At 42.3% G+C, this 24,200-nt stretch overlaps 1 protein-coding gene across 3 annotated transcripts in view; it reads left to right on the top strand.

Moving 5' to 3' along the window:
* The window catches only part of fsip1 (fibrous sheath interacting protein 1), a 418,000-nt gene that overhangs the window by 45,754 nt on the left and 348,046 nt on the right, over positions 1-24,200 (top strand). For all 3 annotated transcript variants that reach the window (XM_073040145.1, XM_073040147.1, XM_073040146.1), the window contains exons 7-8: positions 2,725-2,817; positions 11,996-12,132. In XM_073040145.1, coding sequence (XP_072896246.1) covers positions 2,725-2,817; positions 11,996-12,132 — 230 coding nt within the window. The remainder of the gene's footprint in view (positions 1-2,724; positions 2,818-11,995; positions 12,133-24,200) is intronic.

The following is a 24,200-nucleotide window of genomic DNA, read 5'->3' as shown; positions in this document are numbered from 1 at the left end:
GGAATATCAAGGCCAAAGTAATGCATCTAGTTGTAGACACAACATCAATACCTTAAGAGGGAAGTAAAGAGATTTACAGGACTGATATCCAGGCTGAGTGGTCTTGGTTATCTGGAGAGAATAGAGAAGCTGGGATTGTTCCTAGAACTGTAAAGGTAAGTACTTTATTAAATTCTCCTTCAAGGAGTTTTAATGGAATTTCTAGAGAGAAAATTTTGCTTATTGGTAGGAAGGTTAGTAATTCTAAGGACACAGAATTAAAATTATTGATAAAAAGAAACAAGTGGTGAGGTCAAATAGGGAATAAGGAAATTATTTTAGTGAGTTATTGGTTTATTATTGTCATATGTACTGAGATACAGTGAAAGGCTTGTCTTGCATACTGTTCATATAGATCAAATGATTACACATTGTATTGAGGTAGAATAAGGTAAAACAATGAGAATGGAGAGCGTGTAAAAGCTTCAGAGTTGTTAATGTATTGATACAATGGACTTGTATGAATGGTTCTGTTTTTCGACACTAAGATTCACAATAAGTGGCCTTGTAGAGTGGTGGTGGCAGATTTGATAATAATATTCAGCAGGGAACTTGCCTGGATTTGAAGAAGGAATGGTAAAATGTACTGAGAGCTAGCTCAGGATGTCACAGGCAGGATGGGCTTCTATCCTGAATGATGTTTTTTTGTGTTACATTTTTTAATTCTTTAAAAATATTATACTTACTGAGTAAATGGACTACTTTGCTTTATAATAATCTGTTGTGTATTGAATTATACACCTCTTTATCTTGCAATTCATCAGATCATCCAGTGTGCATAGATAACCCTGTAAAACTTGGTTGACAAAGATCATCCTAAGCTCCCTGTACATAAATTTCAAAACTTGGACTTTAAGATTGACCCCAATTCCTTTCTTTTTGTATTGCTGTCAGCTTTGTATTTCCTTCTGCAACGATTTTATTAGATAATTCCTTCTCTACAGCATTGATGGAAGAGTGTCAAATGGCCTAGGTGACTTGCATTCAGAAATTTTGGCTTAAAATTTTTCTTTCTACCCGATTAAAATCAAATTTTATATACACTATTTGACCACGAATCTGTTTATACCTTCTGATCTCTGGCTGTTGACCTAGTGGACTTCTCTGTCCATCCTCATTTTGAACTTGCTTTGGCACATAGTGTTTCCTTGTTTCTAATTTCTGATTTTTGTTTCCACTTTTTCCGTTTATTTTTAACTCCAGAATTTTTTGTTGCTATTTTGCTTTTTATCTGTTGTTTTAGTATTTTGTCCAGATATTATTACTTTTTTTGACTGGAGTGTTGAAGGGTGCTTGGTCAGTTCTTTTCAGATGGGTCAAGACTAAGGAAGGTAACACTAAACTCAACACTATTTGGGGAACCAATCTGACATGAGAAACAGATGTTCTGTTGCATAGCTGGCACTGAGTGGAAGCCAAAAAAGTGAATGGCATTGCAAATGGAGTCAGACAGTGGAAAATATGGAGGCACTAATGTAAATGTGCCTTCAATCTACACTATTCTTTCTGGTGATTCTGATTTGGAGAGACCCTGGGAGCAGGTTCTTTAATGGATGTGACTTGATTACTGACAAGCAAGAGTGCATCTGCAGCAGGCAGTTCATATCAAAAAGGGAGGGATTGGCAGAGGAAGCTGAAGAGTTGGAGTTCGTAGATTTAGTTCTGCTCTCAATCTCCAAAAAAGTCCGTGTTGATAAAGCAATTGTTTTTATTAGGATATAAAATAGGATGGGTGAGAAACTTTTACAGAAGCTGTAGACTAAAGGATTTTTGCTTATGTAATTTTATTGGTATGATCTGATCTGCAATTAAGCTACATATTTAAAGGTTGGCAAAGACTGCTAAATATATTTTATCAAATTAATATTAAATTTGATATTTGAGCAAAAGACCACTTAGTTCAATAGATCTCTGCCAATGTTTATGATCCATATTTAGTATTTATGTTTGACAACAATGCACTTGTTTGCATACAGTACATGCAATTTGTGATGAATATTTGCTTTATTTCAAATACTTTGGAATTTTTGATTTTTTGTTGAAATGTGATTGATTGGATCTATACAATTACAGCTTGTGGAAAGGATCAGTAGTTGTAAGGATTATAAAGAGTGATCATGGTTAGGTTGTGCTGTTTAGTATCCATGTCCTGTTCAGTTATTTTCTCTGTACAATGGATGTAGATACATTTGACCTTTAGCTACGTCAATGAAATCAGTGTCATATGCACTTTGTAGGACTAATTGGTGTTAGTAGTGTGGTTCCAATTATTTGATCGGATTAATAAAGCATATTTAAAGCAAAAATAATTGTGTAGAAGTGATTGGTTTATCAATAATTATCTCACTTCATTTTCTACTGTGTAGAGTAAGTGTATAATTTTATTAAGTTTTATTTTTATGGTTTATGATTATCAGGAGCATTAAGAAGTGGTTCAAAAGGCTTTTACAGCTGTGAGCTCCATAAACACCATTTGGCCATTCAAGAAGTAGGTCTTCAGGATGCACTGTTTGAGGTCTTTCCCTGATTGTGGTTTACTCCCCTTTGTGGGGCAACGTCACCAACAGGGTTTCAAAGTTGTTTTGAATACAAAAGAAAAAAATAATCTGAAGTAAAACACGTCAGTATAAAATTTATAATTTATTAATTCTTTGTGACTATGATCATGTGATTCTTCTTTTTCAGTTCAATCAGCTGAAGAACTCCTGGCTACATCTATATTCCACACCCAACTCCCCGTGGAGGACTATGAAAGGAAAACTAATGAACAAGCCCATGGTAAGAATTTAGAAGGTTTACAAGATTTTTTTAAAATTATTGGTGATCTCTTCTTGTTTGCTCTGTGTTACAACAAGCTGAAACAACTGACTCCTATTGATTGTCTGACAATCAATCCCAGGCTGACTTTCACTGATGGGTCATTGTTCTAACAATGTCTCAAATATTCTTCGGTAAACTGCTTAAGTAGTGATACTTTGTGATGCACTGTGGAGTTTTTATAGCTGCATGGTTTTCCTGAATAAAGGTTCATTTCATGTTCTATCTCCGGCTTGGGTTTCATCAGTTGTAATAGGTGAGCGAACTCAACACATTGGTGACAAGGATGAGATGCCTGGCTATGATAAATACGTAGAGCTTTATTCATTATTAAATGAAATTCTAACTTAATGCTCCCTGGAGGAGCAATTGACTACTGTTTAAAACAATCAGCAACTTTGACTGTAAATGGGAGGGCTTTCTCTTCTTACTGCTTTTTACAGTTTTAAAGTTAGAATTTAGTTTTACTTGTATTTCAGTACCATTGCATTCTGCGTTCTATTTAGTTAATCCCTGATCTGTTCCCATCTTCCATCATAGTTTCTCTTCCTGTGCCAACTCTGAATGCACTCTGTTGCCATGTTTTTTCTTTTAATTATTCTCTCTTTGTTTACCATCACTAATACCATCATCATTTTTCATCTATTTTAGCTCTTTCTGGGTAGCAATCTTATCTGACTCAGAATGATGCTGGTTCATGGTGCATACATTTCCTTTGTGTATCTACAATCGTATACAGAGTTGCGTATCATTTTAAGATACAATCAGTAAGTCACTGCATCTGTGTAAAGAAGAAACATAATAACATAGATCAAGGAAGATGATATCTGAAGTTTATCATAGTGGTTATAGTAGAGTAAAAATGGTAGCACTTGAGAAACCTTATCAATTTGACAAGATAATATGTTAGAATGATAAATGCCAAAAAGACACATTGCAGCTACATGCAATGACATCTGAACTGTTGACCATTTGTCAACGGAACAAGGTTAGGAAATTCACTACATAACTCATAATTAATCGAAGCTTGCACTTTATTGTCTCTGCACAAACAGTGACATAACTATGTTGACCCTGGGCCAACAGCTCAGAACATGAATTCTACTGTTTCCTCTGTATCAATACCCACTCAGACAACTTGTCCAGTTTATAACACTGAAATAGGGGATCTCCGGTGGCCAGACAATCGATCCTTTCTTCACCCAGTCCCCGGTGTGGGGGGTTCTTCCTCGCAATGGTGATTCTCTGGAGTTGTTGCTGATAGCACACTCGAAGTGTTCACTTTTATACTTGTTCCTTACCAATTCAAATATTGCATTCCAGTGTCATTGGCTGTATGTCATCTGATTGACCTTTTAACACCTTGTTATTGGCCCTGCTCCAGGGCAGCATCTATTTACTGCCCTCTTCCCAGCAAGTGACAGTCGGTAATTTATGGCTTTTTGTTTTCTTCAGTAACCAGCTTGAATCAGGCAGGCACCAACTCCAGTATTCACAAACCTGCATGTTTGGTCCAACCAAAGAACATCTAACAAGTAATTTTTTATTTGGAAATGATCTCCAGTCCAGCAGATTACCTGAAGCATCATTGTATCTTTAAACACTGAAAGGCAAGCAACTTCATCACACAAAATGGAAGATTTAAAACAGTGCCACAAATGGTCATCTCCATTTCCAAGCACATGGCAAAAACAAAGACAATTAATCTGTCTGCTTCCTCTGTCCTTGAACCCATTCAAGTTCAACATTTTCTTCCAATATTTTAAATCCGCCAATGCCAACAGAGCTCCCCTAAGAATTGTTTCTAGTTTGATGCTGAACATAAAACAGAGTAGTGCAGCACAGGAACAGGCTATTAGGCCCATAATGTAATGCTGAGCTTATTTCCCTTAGTCATCAAATATCCGACTAAACAAATCCCATCTGCTTACAAAATGCAAATATCCTTCCATTTTCTGAACATTCATGTACTTATCTAAGAGCCTCTTGAACACCTTTTTCATGCTTGCTTCCACTGTCACCCCAGAGGGTGTATTCTAGGCACCAATTACTCTGTGTTTATATAAAAAAAAGTTGCCCCACCCATCTCTTTTGAATTTAAACCCTCGCACCCTAAATGTATGTCCTCTGGTATTACACATTTCAACCCTTTATAAAAGATGCTGTCTGTCTATTAATGCCTCTCATCATTTTGTAAATCCCTATCAGATCTCCCTCTCAGCTTTCACCAAACCAGAGAAAACAACGCAAATTTCCCTTTGAACCTGCAGTCTATCCAGGCAGCATCTAGGTAAACCTCTTCAGTGCCCTCTCCAAATTCTCAACATTCTTCCCATAATGGGGCAAATGGGGCACCAGATGCAACCTGACTAGAGTTTTATAAAGCTGCAACATATCTTCCTGACTCTTGAACTCATTTTTCTTGACTAATAAAAGCAAAAGTATCAACTGGCATCTTTACCTTCCTATCAACATGTGTAGCCACTGTCATGAAGCTATGGATGTATGATCTCCAAAATCCTTCAACAGTGTTAGGAGTATTGCATTCAAGAGTACTCTCTCTTTACATCTGATTTCCCAAAGTGAAACACTTCATGGTCGAGTTAAACATCTACCATTTCTCCAATTTCTTGTGTTTATGATCCATATTCTGCAGTATCCTTTGCCAGTCTTCTACACCATCCCCAATACCACAAACCTTCATATCAAGCGCATACTTACTGACCCACCCATCTGCATTTTTATCCAGGTCATTTGGATATATCACAATCAGCAGAGATCCCAGCTCTGATCCTTGTGGAACACTGTTAGCCACAGATCTTCAGCCAGAATAGGTCCCAAGACCTACTATCCTCTGTCTTTTGAATCCAAATGGTCAACTTACCATGGATCCTATGCCTCTTAATCTTCAGGATGAACCTCTCATGAACGATCTTGTTAAATGCCTCACTAAAATTTGTAAAGACAATATCCAGCATCTACCTCATGTATAACATTTTTCACCTTCTCAAAAAATTCTAGTTAGTAAGACACAATTTGCTTTTCCCAAAGCTATTTTGACTGTTCCTAATTAGGCTATGATTTTCCAATTGGTCATAAATCCTATCCCTAAGAATGCTTTCCAAAAACTTTCCTACCACTGACATGAGGTTCACCAATCTATAGTTTCCAGGATTGCCCCTATTTCCCTCCTTAAATAAAGGAACAACACAAGTTACTCACCAGTTCTCTGGGAACTCACCTGTGGCTAGAGAGGACATGAAGATATTGGTCAATGCCCCATGAATCTCATCTCTTGCCTTTCTCAATAACCTGGGCTACATCCAATCAGGCCTTGAGGGCTTATCCACTGTAGTGTTCATTAAGAGACCCAGCATTACCCCTTTCTTTATCTCAAAATACCCTAACATATTAATATGCTTCACACTAATCTCCCTATCCTCCATGCTTTTCTCCTTGGTATTACTGATGCAAAGTACTCCTTTACAACCTCACTCACATCCTCTGCCTTCAAGCACATGTTCCCTCCTTTATCCTTGACTGGCCCTACCTGCTCCCTAGTTATCCTCTTGCTCTTTGTGTATGTATAGAATGCTTCCGGAATCTCTTTAATCCCGCTAACCAAGGACTTTGTTTATGGTCCCCTCTGGCTTTCCTAATTACCTTTCTACATTCTTGTCTGACTTCTTTATAGGCCTCTAGGGCTCTGTTTGATTTTAGCTTCCTAAACTTTGCTTATGCTTCCCTTTTCCTCTTGACTAAATTCACCACCTCTCAATATCCAAGGTTCCCTTATCTTGGCATCCTTGTCTATCTTTCTTACTGGAACGTACTTGCCCAGAAACAGTTGTTTCTGATTAACTCTCCCTAGTTGCTGCCTAATAGTCCGTACTTTGCCCTGCTCCAATTTAATACTTTCCCACGAGGTCCATGATTATATACAATATATAGCTATTTTAAAACTTAAGGAATGGTGATCACTGTTTTCTAAATGTTATCTCATTGAAAGGTCTAGTTACCTGGACAGCTCATTGATCAACATCAGGTCCTGTATGGCCCTTCCTCTTACCGGAACACTTACATATTGATTTAAGAAACCGTCCTGAATGCATCAAACAAATTCTGTATAAGGTTCATTTATGGATAAGGTACAAGAAGAATTGAAAATAATCAATGTTGTTCCTTGTTTATAAGGACAACAAGGACAAACCAGGAATTTCAAAGCTGGTGGGCCTTACTTCAGTAGTAGGAAAATTATTGGAGATGATCCATAAGAACATGATTTATTTGCTTTCAGAAAAGCATAGGCCTATTATAGATAGTCAACATTGCTTTATGTTGAGAAGATACTGTTTCAAACATTTGATTTAGTTTCTTGAGGAGATAACAAAGATGATTTTTGAGGATAGGGCTGTGGATGTTGCCTACTTGGTAAATTAGATCCAAAATTGGCTTGGTCATAGAAGACAGGAGAGTGGTAGTGGTGTGCTTTTAGCTCTGGAGGTGGTGACTAGTGCTGGTTTGTGTGGATCATTGCTGGAAGCTCAGCTGTTCGTGATGTGTGTTTATGATTTGGGTGAAAATGTAGGTGGTCCAGTTTGTAAGTTTGTGGGTAATTTGAAAATCAATGGAGTTTGGGATAATTGGGAAGGTCATCAATGGACGCATAAGGATATAGATCAGGTGGAAATTTGTGTGAAGAATTGGTAGAATGATTTCCCAGCTAAGATCCCCAGTATTGAGGGCCTAGTCATCCTCAATTTGTGCTGTTGGTTAGGCAATGCTTTTTAAATGTTTGACAATGGACTCCTGAAACAGATGCTCTATTTCGAGCTCTATTGCGGCAAGAAATTGCAAGATGGACAGAAGAAATGATTCACAGATGTTCTCAAATGCTCCTTGAAAATGTGCAATAGAAGCTCTCTGCCCCGTGACCACTCATAATGGAGAAAGGGTCATTCATGATGGCATTAAGAACTTGAAATTCATTTTTCAAGAGCACACAGAAGTTTAGTGTAAATAGAAGGAAGGGAAATATTTCTAAGTTAACTATTCATCTGCCCTGAAGCACTTCCTTCCCCAAATGACCACACTAGCCACCTCAGAAATCATAGAACATGAATAGAAGCTTCAGGGAAGTTTATCCCAATGACAGCAGATGGCAGCAGAGTACCACTAATCACTAACTAACTTTCCACTCTCTCACTGAAATTAAATATTTCCTAGGATTGATATCAGAAGATTTAATGAGATTGTTTTTTTTTGTTTAAGAAATATTTTGATTTTAGCTTTAGCTTCAATTGCAAATTTAGAGATATTTTAATTATAGTGGGAAACTCACTTTCTATTTTCTTGCCAAAATCTTTCCATTTATCTTACCAAAATTTTAATGTTTTTCTTCCAATGAATGTAAAAAGTAAAAGCAATCATAGGAGTAGTTTGTTAAGTGATGACTCCTTATTGGTATCAATGCTTAGATTTAAAACTTGGGGATTAAAATGACAAATTTTAACAGTCTAATGCAAGATGGTGTAGTCATGTGCAGTGGAGACTGCCAGAATTTTTAGATCAGCCTATAGCGTCAGTGCTGCAAGTAGTCAGGCTAAGGTTTTCTGCAACCAAGATATATTTAACTATAGAAGTTAAGAATTTTTTGTATTTTAAACCACTGGCATGGTGTAGGTGAGAAGTTAATATGGCTTGTGATTTTCTCCTTTTGCTGAGGTAATTGAAAACTGAAGAGTCAATAAGCTGCTCATCTCCAGGAGTAACTCTCTATTATCTTAAAAGTGCAAGTGATGTGTTTTTAAAATGGTATGTGATCATTAAGCTTTTGTTAAAAATCGTCAGAAACATCTGCAAAGTCAGTATATGAGGTTTGAATATCTCAGGTTTGAGTTCCAGCATGGTGTACAGCAAGCTTCTTTAAAGCATGGTGTTGGGCAGTCTCACCAGTGTGTTTTGCCCACTTACTTTCGTATCTATTTCTTTCCCCATTGCTTAGATTAAAGCACTCTCAATAGCCCTGCTAGGTTCACTAGGGCACTGGTTGTTCCTGGAATCAGATCAAAACTGCCCCATTAAAAAAAAAGCACCTCCTCTTTCCCAGAACTGTTAACAATACCTCATGAATCGAAATCCATTTTTCCAACTTCAGTCTTGATGACCTGTTTTCAACTCTGACCTTTCTGAATCTATGCCAATTACACGTGATGCAATCAGTAATCAAAATATTATTATATGATTTTGGTTTTAAGTGTAGATTCTGTGCACTCAGATATCCTCATTGTAACCTCCATGCTACCCATGTTGTCGGCACCTTCATGGATCATAACAATTAAATATTTCTCCGTTCATTTCATATCTTACCAACCCTTCACTGGCATTGACCAGGCAACTCTAATTTCTCAACTTGTGCTCTTTACTGCAGTCAACAGTATCTTTTTCTCTTATTACACTCTCTATCATCACTACTAATTCCTTTCATTTCCCAATTTGAACATTACACCCTTGCCCATGCAGAATGATCGAAAACTGCTGGCTGGAGGAATTTGGTGTATCAAGCAGCACCTGCAAAGGGAAATGGAGAGTCTATGTTTTGGGTTGAAAACTTCATCTGGAAAGATTGGAAGGCCAGTCTAAGGAGGTGAGGGGAAGAGTGGGGAGTCAAATGGTGGCAAGTGATAGGTGGAGATAATGACATAGGCTGGGAGGTGATAAGTAGAGGTAACCAAGAGCCACAAGTTAGGGAATCAAATCAGTTAAGAAAGGAAAGTGAATGGTGTAACCGAGTAGAGGAAACTACCTCCATTTTCCCCTTTGCACTGACTCTCTATCTGCAATGAAACCCTCCTCACCTAGACCTAATAAACCCCTGCAGGCTCTTCCCCCACCCTTCCCATTTATCCCTGTATATTGGCTTTTCCCTCTCTACTCTTTCAGTGCAGATGAAAGGCCATGACCCAAAATGTCTATATCCTTCCTAGAACTGCTTGAACCACTGACCTCTTCCAGCAACTTCTTTTTTGTTTCAGATTCCAGTATTTGTTGTCTCTTGTGTGTCCCTACTGAAATAGTCAGTTTGTGCTTTCTTTCTGTTTGTGGGAACATCCTGAAACAAAATGCGAAGGTTGCCATGCCTCTCCCGGAATTCCAGACATTAAGGTCCTCAAGCTGCAGACCCTTACTCTTAATGGGGATGCTGTTTATCATTATGATCTTGAGTATTTTCAGGTGTAACAGTCAAAAGTCATCCCCTGCCTTGCTGTCTTTGTTATAATTTAATTCTCTTTACTAGGAAGGGTGCTTTGTAGCTGTTAATAATGTTTAATTGTTATTCAGTTCATAATTGATTTCAAGATATTAATTTTAGTTGTGCTGTTAGTACTGAATTATAATTGAGATCAACCCTCTTAAGAATGAGAGAAAAACTGCAGTACTCACCATCTAATTATGTTACGGCCTTACTGTGATGTCGCAGTTTTAGTCATATCTCATATATTAAACTCCTCATTTGGGTTGCTACGGGCTGGTGCTTCTTCATTTGTGAAACCCAATTTACTTTCTTGAAACAGGCACTGCACCAAATTTTGAGTTTCATGCTTATAGAATCAGGACTCTGTGTGTAGTCGTGTAGTGGTTAGCATAATCCTTTACAATACCAGTAATCCAGGTTCTTTCCTTGCCACTGTCTGAAAGGAATTTGTACGTTCACTCTATAACCATGTGGGTTTCCTCTGGGTGCTCCATTTGCTCCCACAATCCAAAAACGTACCAGTTGGTACGATAATTGGTCGTTGTCCATTGCCCCGTGATTAGGCTAGGGTTAAATCGGGAGTTGCTAGGTGTCATGGCTTGAATGGACCGAAGGGCCTACTTCGTTCTGTATCCCAATAAATAAATAAGGTTCAGTGTTACTTACTCTCTGTGCCAGTGAAAGCCTCTAAGATAGGATTGAAACCATGTGTTTATCTGCACTTGCTTTCTCATCTAACCCTAGCCCTGAATCCATGTTTTGTTCTATGTAATTTTCTTACAAAATCTTTTTCTTTTCCAAAGCAAAATAATGCATATGCTAGAATCTGAAATTAAAATGAGAAATGGCAAAAATATTTAGTAGTGCCAAGAGGGGAAAAAAACAAGTTAATATTTCCAAGTTGATGACTTATTGTAAGAGCTTACAATAGGCCATAATACAGAAATATTAATTTCTTTTCTCTCTGCCCTATGTTGTTTTGCCTTGCTGATTACTTCTGTCTTACTTTGCAACCATGTCACCATTTCTGTATGAACAAAGGAGTACCCAAAATAACGCTTAGGCAGCCATTTTAGACCTCAGACATGTTGCCAATCCCTTTCAAAATCATAACTTTTGCATTTAGTAACCTAGCCTCAACCACATATCTCTTCCATCTCTAACCTTTCTCTTCCATCTCTAACCTTTCATTACTCCTTAGAAATTTTTAAAAACTTACTCCAACTTTTCTACAATTTAATGTTTAAACTTTCCAGATTGAAATATTTTTGTATATAAAGAGAATACAGTTTGTAATTTTGTTATTGTATTTGTTACAGGTTAGGATCACTATTTTTCTTGAGTTATATCTACTAAATGTTCAGTTTCTAAGAGTACGGAAAATAGATGGAGTAGACATCTGGCCTCTCAAGCTCGTCCCACCATTTATTATGATTGTAGTTTCAATTCCGGTAATGTGGCAGCACTCAAATCCCTGAACTTTCAGAAATAATTCTACCCCTCTTTTTAAAAATGTCAATGATCCAGCTTCCACAACCCTGCAGAGTAAAGAATTTCAGAGATTTGCCTTGTGCAAGATCAAAGGAATATGAAGTCCTGATAGACTTTTTAATTGCACTAAATAAGGGTGTTACACCCTCAAATTTTAGGGAATATGTCAGATTTTCAGAGGCCACATTTCTTTTGTAAATATTATACAAATCTATGTTTTTAACAGTGCAAGTTGCTGAAAGTATTTTAAAATAGCTTTTAGTTCTGCACATTTGTTACATAGCAATCTGAGTAAATTGGTTACACATTTATTAGGGTTGGAACTGGATGTGATGTTTTATGCATTGAGTCAAAACAGTTTGTTCAGTAAGTGCCAGCACTCTTTTTTGTCAGTTTACCAGGGCTGTGCTGAAGAAGTTAAATTGCCTTCAGAAGCTTGCTCCAAAAATGTCCAAAACAAAGAAAATGGGAGCCAAATACATCCCCAAAATAAGATTAAAGTTAAAGATTTTATTAAGAAGAACATTGAGGTATGTAAGTTCATTTCACTACTCCTTCTGTATTAAATATTTCAGTAATATTGAAAGTATATTGTTTAAGGATTTTTTGTTATTTACATAATTCATTATGGGTTATATGTAAAAATACGTGAATGGCATACGTCATTATGCCAGCACATCATATGTGCACACCTCACTGGAGTAAAACAAAGTAGACGTGCATCTCCTGGCTCCTGTGTTTTTCTGTTGATTAATTTTTGGAGTTAAAAAACTTAACAGTGGTGATGGGGAAGTTTTAAAATGAATCCAAGACAACTGCCTACCTGTTGAAGTGTAGCAAGAAGTTTGAGTTTTTTAAAAAAAAGTGCAGCATGCTTTCTTCTTTGGAAGGAGAGAGAGAGACACACAAGTTTTTAAAAAAATGGCAGAAAACAGAAGAATTTCATGGTTTCATAAGCAGAGAGTACCAAGTGATAATTTATTTTAAAAAGCAGAAATAGTTGGCTACATTGGAAAGATAGATGCATTCTATTCCATAACAGATAACTGGATTATGTATACAAAAATGAATTGAGCAGTAGCTGATGAGAATTTTGCTGAGTGCAATTGGTGGAAGATCATACAGTTTGCTTATAAGTTTGATTGCTCCAACCAAACCAGCTGAAATGAGCTGATAATATGAAAGTAATGCAGGAACATTATTGATTGCCGAAAGCTTTAGGTTTCAAAAACTGATTTAAAAGGAAGGAGAGTTCATTTCAACTTTTGTGATTGAACCAAGTAAATTGAGTATTATCAGATCAGCGATGGGGTTAATGATGCACTGAGAGATCGTTTAGTTTGTGTAATCTTACAAGAAAACATTCAAGAATGATTCCTAACTGAAGCAGAACTCACATTTAAGGGATCAGTTAAAATCAGAGTATCAATAGAAACAGCAACTGGAGATGCAACTGAGTTGCAGTCAAGAATGAAGGTGAGCGTGAATAAAATTACAAGGTCTGAACAGAAACCTGCCTGGCTGAACAAATTGTATGACCATTTTGACAGGGGCTCACATACACCAGACCAAGGCAGGTTTAAAGGTGAAACTTGCAGAAACTGCAACAAGGTAGGATACATACTGTACAAAGAACAGGTTGGGCAGATAAAAATAAATGGACTGCACTGGAAAGAGAAAAAGGTAAAACGTCAAGTTGCATTTTCAAAAGGAGCATTAATCTGCAGGCTGTTGATGAAAAATCTGATAATGTTGAGAGTTACACGGGACTGGTTAGCCTTGAAATTTACAATGTGAAAACTTGTAAGAGATAAGTAATATGATTTATACCAGAAATGAACAGCAAATTAATTACAATGGAATTGGGAACTGGCTCGGCTGTTTCAGTCATTGCACAAGATGCTTTTGAATGGCATTTCAAAGATACTGAACTGAAGGCTACATATACCCAACTAAGAACTTGTACTGGAGAAAAGATAACTCCTGTAACAGTGAAATACAACCATCAAAAAGCTACACTGGACTTGTATGTGGTAAGCGTTGTGGGGCAGTGATTGGCTGAGACAACTACAACATGATTGCAGATCTATCCACAATTTGCATGCCACATCCTCTGTAATAGAGTCAACAGAAAGTCAATAAAGAAAGGTACTGGATGAAGCCAAGGCAGTGTTCAAGGGTGGCACTAGAAAACTCAAACATGTAAAAGATAAAATTATCTTAAATGAAAATGCCACACACAAGTTTTTAATAACCGTCTGGTTCCTTATACCATCTGTGATAAAGTAGCCAGTGAACTAAGTTGCATGTAGCCAGAGGAATGCTCCAAGGCTGAGTGGAGCCCATGGACAACAACAGCCAATAAGGATGGGTCTGTCAGGATCTGTGATGATTTTAATGTCACTATCAACCCAGTACTGAAAGTAGATCAACACCCTCTGCCCAGATAGAGGATATCTTTGCAAACATATTTGGGGGAAAATACTTAAGTGGATTTAGCTGAGTCCTACCTACAGATGGAAATGCACAAAGAGTCTAAAGTGTTTCTCACCATTAACACTTACAAATGGCTTTATCGCTACAGTAGGCTTATATTTGGAGTAGCATCTGCACCTGGACTCTGGCAGAAAGCTATTGACCAGGTGCTGCTAGGCTGCCCAGGCACTCAGTGTTACCTGGAAGACATCATTATTTCCCGTAAGGATGACAAGGAACATCTCCAAAATCTCAAGACAGTGTTTAGAAGTTTAGAAGATGGACTTCCGGTAAGATGGTGATTGTTTAGCTGCTCCGAACTTTTGTTCCGTTACTGTCGCTACCTTTGCACTAAATGTCTCAATTTTTTAAACCTTAGTTAGGAATTATTCCGGTATCTCTTACTTGCCTGTGAATATATCTAACTTACAATGTCTAGCAAGAGTTCTAAATCCGGGAGAAAAGAAGCTATGACCCCGTCGGACGAGATGATGGTGGCGCTTGGAAAGCTGCGAGACGAAATCTTAAAGGAATTTAAAACTGCTGGGGACTTCCGCAAGAGTTCTAAACCCGGGGGAAAAGAAGCCATGACCCCATCGGACGAGACGCTGGTTGCGCTTGGAAAGCTGCGAGACGAAATCTTAAAGGAATTTAAAACCGCTGTCAAACAGTTAGAAGACAAACTGGATCGGATCAACGATAAAGTGGACAAACATGCTGAACACTTATCTCGCATCGATTCGACTTCTGAAGATTTAGAAAGTCGTGTTCGATACTTGGAGACTCTCTGTTCCAGCTTAGAGGGAAAATCTAACAAACTTCTTTCCAAAATGGTGGATCTCGAAAATTGTAGCAGACGCTGTAACATCAGAATTCTGGGATTACCAGAGGCGACTGAAAAGGGATCAACCATGAAGTTTTTCGCTGAGTTTCTCTGTGAGTTATTCGGGAAAGATTTGCTTCCGAAGCCGCCCGAGCTCGAACGGGCACACAGAGTTTACGTTCCCCCCGGAATTCTGGGCTCCCGCCCGCGACCAGTAATCTTGTGTTTCCATCAATACCAGGTAAAACACAGTCTGATCGTAGAGGCGCGTCACAGGGGGTCGCTTCCCTTCAAGGATACAACCATTCGCTTTGTGGAAGATTTTGCACCCCAGACCTTAAAGATGCGCGCTGAGTTTAAAGGCGCAATGAAAGTGCTTTTTGATCGTGGTTTCAAACCTTCCCTTCGTAACCCTGCTGATCTACGAATCAAGCTTAATACCGGGAAATATAAGTGGTTCAAATCAGCGAAGGAAGCTGAAGCGTTTGTGGCAAGTCTTCCGGCTATCCAGCCATCTTCGGAATCTGATCGGACCTCATAAAATGGTGGATAAGTACTCCTCGTAGTAAAATTACTTTCTCTGGACTCGGAATTCACTTGAATCACTCGGGCATTATTCATTGAAACTTTAGGGGCCGTTGACAATCTCTCCCGGGATTTGGTGTGTGTGTAATCTATTTTTATTCTTGTATAACTTTACCTACAGAGTTCTGCAACTAATTCTAACTTGTTTTGGAGGTTCGAAGTCTTTAGTGAAGGCCTCCCTGTTTGTCGGTTCACAGTTCAACTGCTGATTTATTTTTCCTTTGTTTTAAATATTTATTTATTTTACCTTTTTCTTTTCTTCACCCCTTTTTGCTAATCTCTGAATTTTCTTCTCCCTTCTCTGTAAATGGTTGATAAACACTCGTCTTGAATTTATAACTTTCCCCTTCCTCTTTTTTTTCTTTTTCCTTCTTACCTTTTTTTTTCCCTTTCTCTTACTTTATTCTTCTATAATATTTCGCGGGTAGGTTAGTTTTGGTTTTCTTCCGATTTTCTCTGTATTAAGTTGTATATCTCTGCAGAAGGTGTTCTAATCTGTAGTTATGTTTTCTAGTGCATAAACTAGTTATTATTTGCTATAATATTTATACGGAAATGTTGTTAATGACACAGAACTGGAAGTTGTATTTGGGTTAATTTTTTGGTAGAGCTAGCTACTTGTTTTGGTAGCCGTCTAGTTTTGGGTTGTGCGGGTGGGGTGGGTTTTCCAGTTCCAACATCTCCTTATTGCTTAGGACATGTTTTTATATTTTGACCTTACGAATCTATGTTTACATGTCTGCTCCCAGACTGCTATTGTACTGCTTGACTTTCTATATGCCTGCTGTCTTTTATGCATTAGTAATTGATAATGGCTAGTGCACTTAAATTCGTGAGCTGGAATGTAAAGGGACTGAACCACCCTGTTAAAAGGAGGAAGGTATTCTCACATATCAAACAACTCAAAGCTGACATTGCTTTCCTTCAAAAAACTCATATTCGTAGTTTTGATAACTCCCGGCTTCTGTCAAAGTGGGCGGGCCAGCATTTTCATTCATCCTTTGCTGCTAAAGCTAGGGGAGTTTCCATTCTTATTAATTCAAATATTCCTTTTGAACTCCATAATAAAATATCTGATACAAATGGCCGTTTATTATTGTTTCTGGTAAACTATATAACACGAAAGTTGCACTAGCAAACCTATATGCCCCCAACTTTGATGATGTTAACTTTTTTGAACGTTTTTTTTTTCCTCACTACCAGACTTAAACTCATACTCTCTTATATTGGGTGGTGATTTCAACTGTTGGTTGGATCCTAAACTGGACCGATCGTCCTCTGTTACCAGATCACCTACTAAATCTGCCTTAGCTATTCAATCGGTTCTTAATTCAGATCTAAAGATCCATAAGGTCTGGGGACCTTTTATCGAGTACTTTCATAACCTTCCTCTTGACTAGGGTTTTTTTTTCTTTTTTTTCTTTTCGGTCCCTTGCTTTCAGCTCCCTTTTTTTTCTGGTAGTAGGCATTATTATCCTCTGTTGCTAAGTGTATTCACAGTCTGGGAGTTTGACTGTCCGGACTTATACTCTTTATACTGTGTGGTGGTTGGTCTGGAGTTGTTGTTGTTTTTTTCTTGTGTTGTGGGGCTTGGGGAGGACGCTAAGCTCACTTGTCTTTAATTTAGGTGCTTTTTTTGTTAAATTTTCTTCCTTTGTAGCAGATTGTTATTGTATGCTTAATCTCGCACTGTATTAATGCTCCTCATTGGGATTTGGGGTTTTTAATTTTGTAAAATGTTTTGAAAAACTAATAAAAAAAATTAAAAAAAAAGTTTAGAAGATTATGGGCTCAGAGCATGACGCAACAAGTATGAATTCTTTAAGTCAAGCATCACCTACTGTGGTCACACCATTGATCAAAGGGGATGATGAGATGGCCTACAGGGATGAGATCCAGCACCTGGCCGCATGGTGTGCCGACAACAACCTGGCCCTTAACACCCAGAAGACCAAGGAGATCATTGTGGACTTCAGGCATGGTAGGAGCCACACTCACGTCCCCATCTACATCAATGGAGCTGTAGTGGAGCTTGTATCAAACTTCAAATTCCTTGGTGTCCACGTTTCCGAGGATCTCACCTGGTCCCCGAACTCCTCAACAGTGCCTTTATTTCCTGCTGAGCATCAAGAAAGCTCACCTCTGTCCCAGGATACTGACGGACTTTTACCGCTGTAGCATTGAGAGCATACTCACCAACTGCATCTCAGTGTGGTATGGCAATTGTCCCGTATCGGACCGCAAAACACTCCAGCGTGTGGTGAAAACTGCCCAGCTGATTATCAGCACCCAATTACCCACCATTGAGAACATCTACCATAAATGCTACCTGATATAAGCATTATCAATGATGCATCTCACCCTAACCGTGGACTTTTAACTCTCCTCCCATCTGGTAGGCGCTACAGGAGCCTCTGCTCCCGCACCAGCAGGCACAGGAAGAGCTTCTTCCTTGAGGCCGTGACCCTGCTGAACCTCAGATCATAGCGCTAAGCAGTATTGCACCCATATTGGACTGTCTCAGTACTTTTATATTTGTGTGCTGTAGCACTTACTTTTTATTTAGTTATTTTGTAAATAACACTATTCTTTGCATTTCTGGTTAGATGCTAACTGCACTTCATTTGGCTTTATATCTGTACTTGGCACAATAACAATAAAGTTGAATCTAATCTAATCTAATACTTGTGTAATCCTTGTGCATCCATTGAAGCTTGCCCATGATTCCTCATCTTATAGTATATATGTGTACAATGTCCTGTGTATGTTACTAAAAAGGGCTTCTTTGGTTTGTTACGAGTAGGAATGCTTCTTTGTCTGTTAAAAGTTTCTCTCGCCGTTGTTTCGCTTTAGAATGGCTGATATGGTAATTGTATTCATTTGTTAATCAATGGGGAATGTTATTGTGTTTTGTGAGGCTGGGAACTTGGGGGAGGGGTTGCGCGTGCTTGGGGTGTGAGGGGAGTCCAGAGGGAGACGCCGAGGAAGGAGGACGTGCGCTCGGACGACGACGAGTCCGAAGTGGAGGTTGGGAGGACGACCACCGAGGAGTCGAATGGTTCACTGGATGAGCTCCACCGATGTGCACTAAACTGACTGAACTTTGATAAGTTGGCGCCTTTTGTTTTTTTCTTGGATATATATATATATATTGTATTGCCTAATACTCTTTTAATCTTAGTAAACTCTTTAAAGTGTATTTCATATCGGTATTTGTTGTGGGTTTGATACTGTTGGCGGGCGCGAGGCATAAATGCGATTCTCACAGCACCTGCGTGTACGGGAGGTGGGTTGGTGTGTGGCTGGATCTCCTTTTCCCCTAGACATATACCAGCCTGTTGGGTAAGTGTTACATCTGTGGGGTGCTCGTCCGGGATTGGATTGTCAGGGGGCTGTGGAATCGCGCAGGTAGTGAGCGGAAATGGAGAGAGATAAAATTGTTCGCTGGTGCGGATTTGAAGGTGTACCGGTACAGTACGCATGTGTAGTGAGCGGAGTGGATTTTCGAGTTTCGGGAGATGCGGTAGTGCGGGGGTTAAGTTTGGTGAAGGGTATGGGGCAGGTAGAATTGGTAGCTAGACGGTGTGGTAAAGAGATGGAGTCTAGCTGGGTGTTGGTTAGTACGAGTGCTGATGTCAGGATGTTGGAACTGCCGGCGACGGTCAGTGTACCGGGGGAGGAGGGGCCGTGGGGGCTTCACCCCTTCTCCGAGGATGAGGCTGAGGAGACATTGGAGGAGGAGCTAGAGCTAGAGGAAAACCCCAAAGAGGTGGCGTGGACTATTCGGCAGGCTTATAGGAAAGGCCCCCCTCCATCGTTCGGGCAACTGATTAGAGAGGTGCGGGAGGAAGAGAGAGCGTTGGGGCGGAAAAGGGGCGCGGGCCTACGGGAGCGATCCTCAGTGATACAGGAAGTGGTGGCTGGGTGGAGGAATGACAACCCACCGAGGGGTAGAGAATCCCCTCTGGAATTGAGGGACAGGGGAGGTACCCACTCTCAGGGGCGACCAGTGCAGTGGGTTGGGAGCGGGAGTCGTCCTGGGAGAGGAGGGGCAGCAGGCAGCGTGTGCTTTAACTGTGGGAAAGAGGGGCATTTCAGGCGGGACTGTGGGCGGCCGAGGGTGTGCTATAGCTGTGGAGAGGAGGGACACTTTAGGTGGGATTGTGAGAGACAAGGAGTTCCGCGGAGGACAAGCCCCCCGCGACTAAGAAGGGGGAGGTGTCGGGAAACTTAGGAGAGGCTCTGTGAGGGAACGGACTGGAGCCTCTGGAGGAACACGTTCCCAGAGATCAGCCAGGGGACCACCGGGTGCCCATGCCTCTATTCCAGATGGGCTGGTAGGACCCCGTGCCAGTGTGGGTCTACGGATAGAGGGAGTTTACGCAAAAGCCGTTCTGGATACGGGAGCGCAGGTGACCTTATTGTACCGGTCTTTCTACAACCAATATCTAAAGCATTTGCCCGTAACCCCATTTGACGCCCTGCAGATTTGGGGTGTGAGCGAGGGTGACTGCCCGTACGATGGGTACCTATCGGTGAGATTGGAGTTCTCGGAGGGCGATGTGGGAGTGTCCGAAGCTATTGAGACGTTGGTGTTGGTGTGTCCTGACCCGGTGGAAACTGGTAGTGCTGCCCTCCTGGTGGGGACTAATTCCCCCGTTGTGCGACGGCTCCTGGGAGCTTGTAAGGAGAAAGCGGGGGAAGACTTTCTGGAGACCCTCTCGGTGCATCCAGTGTTTCGAGCAGTGTTCGAAGAAGGGGTTGCCTCACTAGGACTGGACCCGGAGTGTAAACGCGGGACGGTGTGGTGTACGCAGGCGAGGCCCAAGGTGATCCGACCCGGGGAGGTAGCACTAGTGATGGGGACCCCCAGATTCCCAGGAGTGCCGACGGGCGAAGCCCTGTTAGTAGACGCCCCGGACGATCTTGAAGGGGAGACACGATTTCCGGCGGGGGCGCTGGTGAGGCCCGAAGTGCAGAGACCAGGGGTGGTACATGCGAGGCGTATAGCTATAAGTGTCAGGAACACTACGTCAAGAGACATCACCTTTAAGAGGGGAATGCCGCTGGCACATCTGTTCCCGGTGACGGTAATGTCTAGCGCACCAGTGAGGACCCCTAACGGGGAGGGATCGGAGCATCGAAGGGAGCTGACCGCTGAAGTCTTTAACTTCGGGGATTCCCCTGTGTCGCCGGAGTGGAAACACAGGCTAGTGGAGAAGATGCTGAAGATGGAAGCTGTTTTTTCTCGGGGCGAGTTTGATGTTGGCTGCTCCAAAAGCACTCGCCACACCATCCAGGCGATGGAGGACACCCTGTTCCAAGAGAGATCCCGGCGGCTGGCTCCGGCAGATGTTGAGGACGTGCGGCAGCACTTGTGCAAGTTGAAGGAGGCCGGAATCATAGCTGAGTCCCGAAGTCTTTATGCGTCCCCAATAGTGGTGACACGGAAGAAGAATGGGCGAGTGCGCATGTGTGTTGACTACAGGACGTTGAATCGGCGAACTGTCTCTGATCAATATACTGTCCCAAGAGTCGAGGATGCGCTGGCCTGCCTGAGCAGTGTGAAGTGGTTCAGTGTGCTGGATTTAAGAAGTGGGTATTACCAGATCCCGATGAGTGCGGGCGATAAAGAGAAGACCGCTTTTATCTGCCCGCTGGGGTTCTTTCAGTTCGAACAAATGCCCCAAGGCATATCGGGAGCCCAGCCACCTTCCAGAGGCTCATGGAGAGAACTGTGGGGGATATGAATCTGTTAGAGGTGCTGGTGTACCTGGACGATTTGATAGTGTTTGGATCGACTTTGGAGGAACATGAGGAGAGGCTGTTGAAGGTGTTGGGCCGGCTTAATGAAGAAGGGTTGAAGCTTTCCCTGGACAAATGCCAGTTCTGCAAGTCGTCGGTTAGCTACGTTGGCCATATTATTTCGCGAGAGGGAGTGGCTACTGATCCAACCAAGATAGAGGCTGTGACCACCTGGCCGAGACCCCAGAAAGTGGGTGCTCTGCGCTCATTTTTGGGGTTCTGTGGGTATTACCGGTGATTTGTGAAAGGATACGCCAAAGTGTGTCACCCGTTGACTCAGCTGTTGTGTGGCTATCCCCCGGTGGGAAAGAAAAGGACGGGGGACCAGAGGCAGGACACTGGAGGATACTGGAACCCGGCGGAACCTTTTGGCTCGAGATGGGATGATCAATGTGAAGAGGCGTTCCAATCTTTGAAAAGGGCACTGACCCAGGCCCCAGTGTTGGCTTTTGCCGATCCCCAGAAGCCATATGTGCTGCACACGGATGCCAGTCGAGAGGGTCTCGGGGCTGTTCTGTACCAGGAGCATGGCAAAGCATTGAGGCCGGTAGCCTTTGTCAGCTGAAGCTTGTCGCCATCGGAGAGAAACTATCCCACTCACAAGTTGGAGTTCCTGGCGCTGAGGTGGGCGGTGGTGGACAAGTTGGGCGATTACCTGTACGGAGCCAAGTTTGAGGTGCGAACGGATAACAATCCGCTCACTTATATTTTGACTTCGGCAAAGCTGGATGCCACAGGACTTCGGTGGCTGGCGGCCTTGTCGGTATATGATTTCAACCTGAGGTACTGGCCCGGAAGCAAGAATGTCGATGCGGATGCTTTGTCTCGTCGGGAGCCGGGGGAACAGGAGAGGGATGAGGAGTGGGAGAGTGTCCCTGCCCCTGGAGTGAAGGCGATGTGTCAGTTTGCTATCACCGTGAAGGCCGAGGGAAGAGGGAGGCTGGAACGAGCCGTGGACCATTTGGGGGTTTTTGACGATGCCATACCCCTAGCTTACTGTGACCTGACCGCACTGCGGACTAAACAGTTGCCGGAACTGAGTCCGGGGGAAGTGGCAGCTGCTCAGCAAAATGACCCGGGCATTGGCACAGTGTGGAGAGCGGTCGAGAGGGGGGGATGGGGCGTTGGCTGAGAAGACGAAACACCCATTCGTGCCTCTGTTATTGAAGGAGTGGTCTCGGTTGAAGTTAAAGAACCAAATCTTGTACCAGGTAACAGCGCCTCCGGACCAACCCCGCTGTTGGCAACTGGTCCTGCCGGAGGAGTATCGGCAGGCTGTACTCCAGGCCCTACATGATGATTCTGGACACTTGGGGGTGGAAAAGACCTATGGATTACTCAAAGACTGGTTCTACTGGCCCCGGATGAGGGGGGAAGTCGAAGAATACTGTAGGGGCTGCAGTCGTTACATCCGGAGGAAGACCCTGCCCGCGTTGGCGGCTCCACTGTCGCACTTGCAGAGTGCGGGACCTCTGGACCTGGTATGTATGGATTTTCTGTCGATTGAACCTGACACCAGCAACACCGCGAATGTCTTAGTCATCACCGATCATTACACTCGCTATGCTCAGGCATTTCCCACTAAGGATCAGAAGGCGACGACAGTGGCGAAGGTGTTATGGGAGAAGTATTTTGTTCATTATGGCCTTCCCAGGCGAATCCATAGCGATCAGGGGCGGGACTTTGAGAGCCGCCTTATCCATGAATTACTGACTATGCTTGGGGTTGAGAAATCCAGGACTACCCTGTATCACCCACAGGGAGATCCGCAGCCAGAGGTTCAACCGGACCCTGTTGGATATGCTCGGGATGCTGGAGATTGGGCAGAAAAGCAGGTGGAGTCGTCATATTGGACAATTGGTTCACTGTTACAATTGTACTCGCAATGATGCGACAGGATATTCGCCCTATTATCTGATGTTCGGGCGGGAAGCGAGGTTGCCCATTGACTTGTGTTTTGGGGGTGAAGTGGGTGAATTACCCGGGAAGTCCCATCTAAAGTATGTGTCCGACATGAAGAGGGAGTTACAGCGGGCATACGAGTTGGCCGAGGTGGTGGCTACCAAACAAAATCAGAGGAATAAGATGCGGTATGATCGAAAGGTGAAGTTTGTTCAATTATTGCCGGGCGACCGGGTCCTTTTACGGAATTTGGGACTCCCTGGTAAGCACAAGTTGGCAGACCGATGGGCGGCCAGCCCCTATGTAATAGAGAGTCAGATGCCGAACCTGCCAGTTTACCGGGTGAAACCTGAGGATGGGAAAGGGCCTATCAAGGTACTCCATCGGAATCACCTGCTGCCGCTGGGTCAAGCGGTGCAGGTGGATACGGAGCCAGAGTGGGAGGTTGCGCCCAGTACAAGGACTCTGCGAGGGCGCAGAGAAAGGGAAGAGACCGCTGCTGAAGAGCGGGGACGGGTCCCTCGCCTGGAAATGGCTACTGATTCGGAAGAGGACGACTCAGATGAGTGGCCCCTGTTCCCATTCGCTGGTGCTCCAGTACCTGGAGAGGAGGCTCCTGGCCCTTCCCATACTGAATTGGGTGAGAGGAGGGAAGGTCTTGAGGGTCAGATGGAGAGGCAGCCAACAGTGGTGGGAGAGAGGGTGGAGCCCGAGCGTGAGCCGGAGAGATCTCAGGTGAAGGAGGACCCCCGTGAGGAAGGGGGTGAGGGTCTGTCAGGAAGACCTGGGGTGTCTGAGACAGTGGGTTCGCAGGTGGAGAGGGAGCCCAGTGGGGCAGAAGGGGTATGGAGATCTCAGAGGATTAGGCGCCCCCCAGAGCGGTTGACATATGTGGTACCAGGAGAACCGAGTGTGATTTCTACTGCTCTGGGTAGTTATGTCACTGCTTTCTGCACCTGAGTTGGGTTTTGTGTGTTGCAAGAAGCTTTGGGGAACTCTAGTAATGCC

This window comes from Hemitrygon akajei, chromosome 3, assembly GCF_048418815.1.
Source record: "Hemitrygon akajei chromosome 3, sHemAka1.3, whole genome shotgun sequence".
NCBI classification, from domain to species: domain Eukaryota; kingdom Metazoa; phylum Chordata; class Chondrichthyes; order Myliobatiformes; family Dasyatidae; genus Hemitrygon; species Hemitrygon akajei.
The sequence above is the reverse complement of the archived record's forward strand: the minus strand, read 5'-3'. Positions and strand labels throughout refer to the sequence as shown.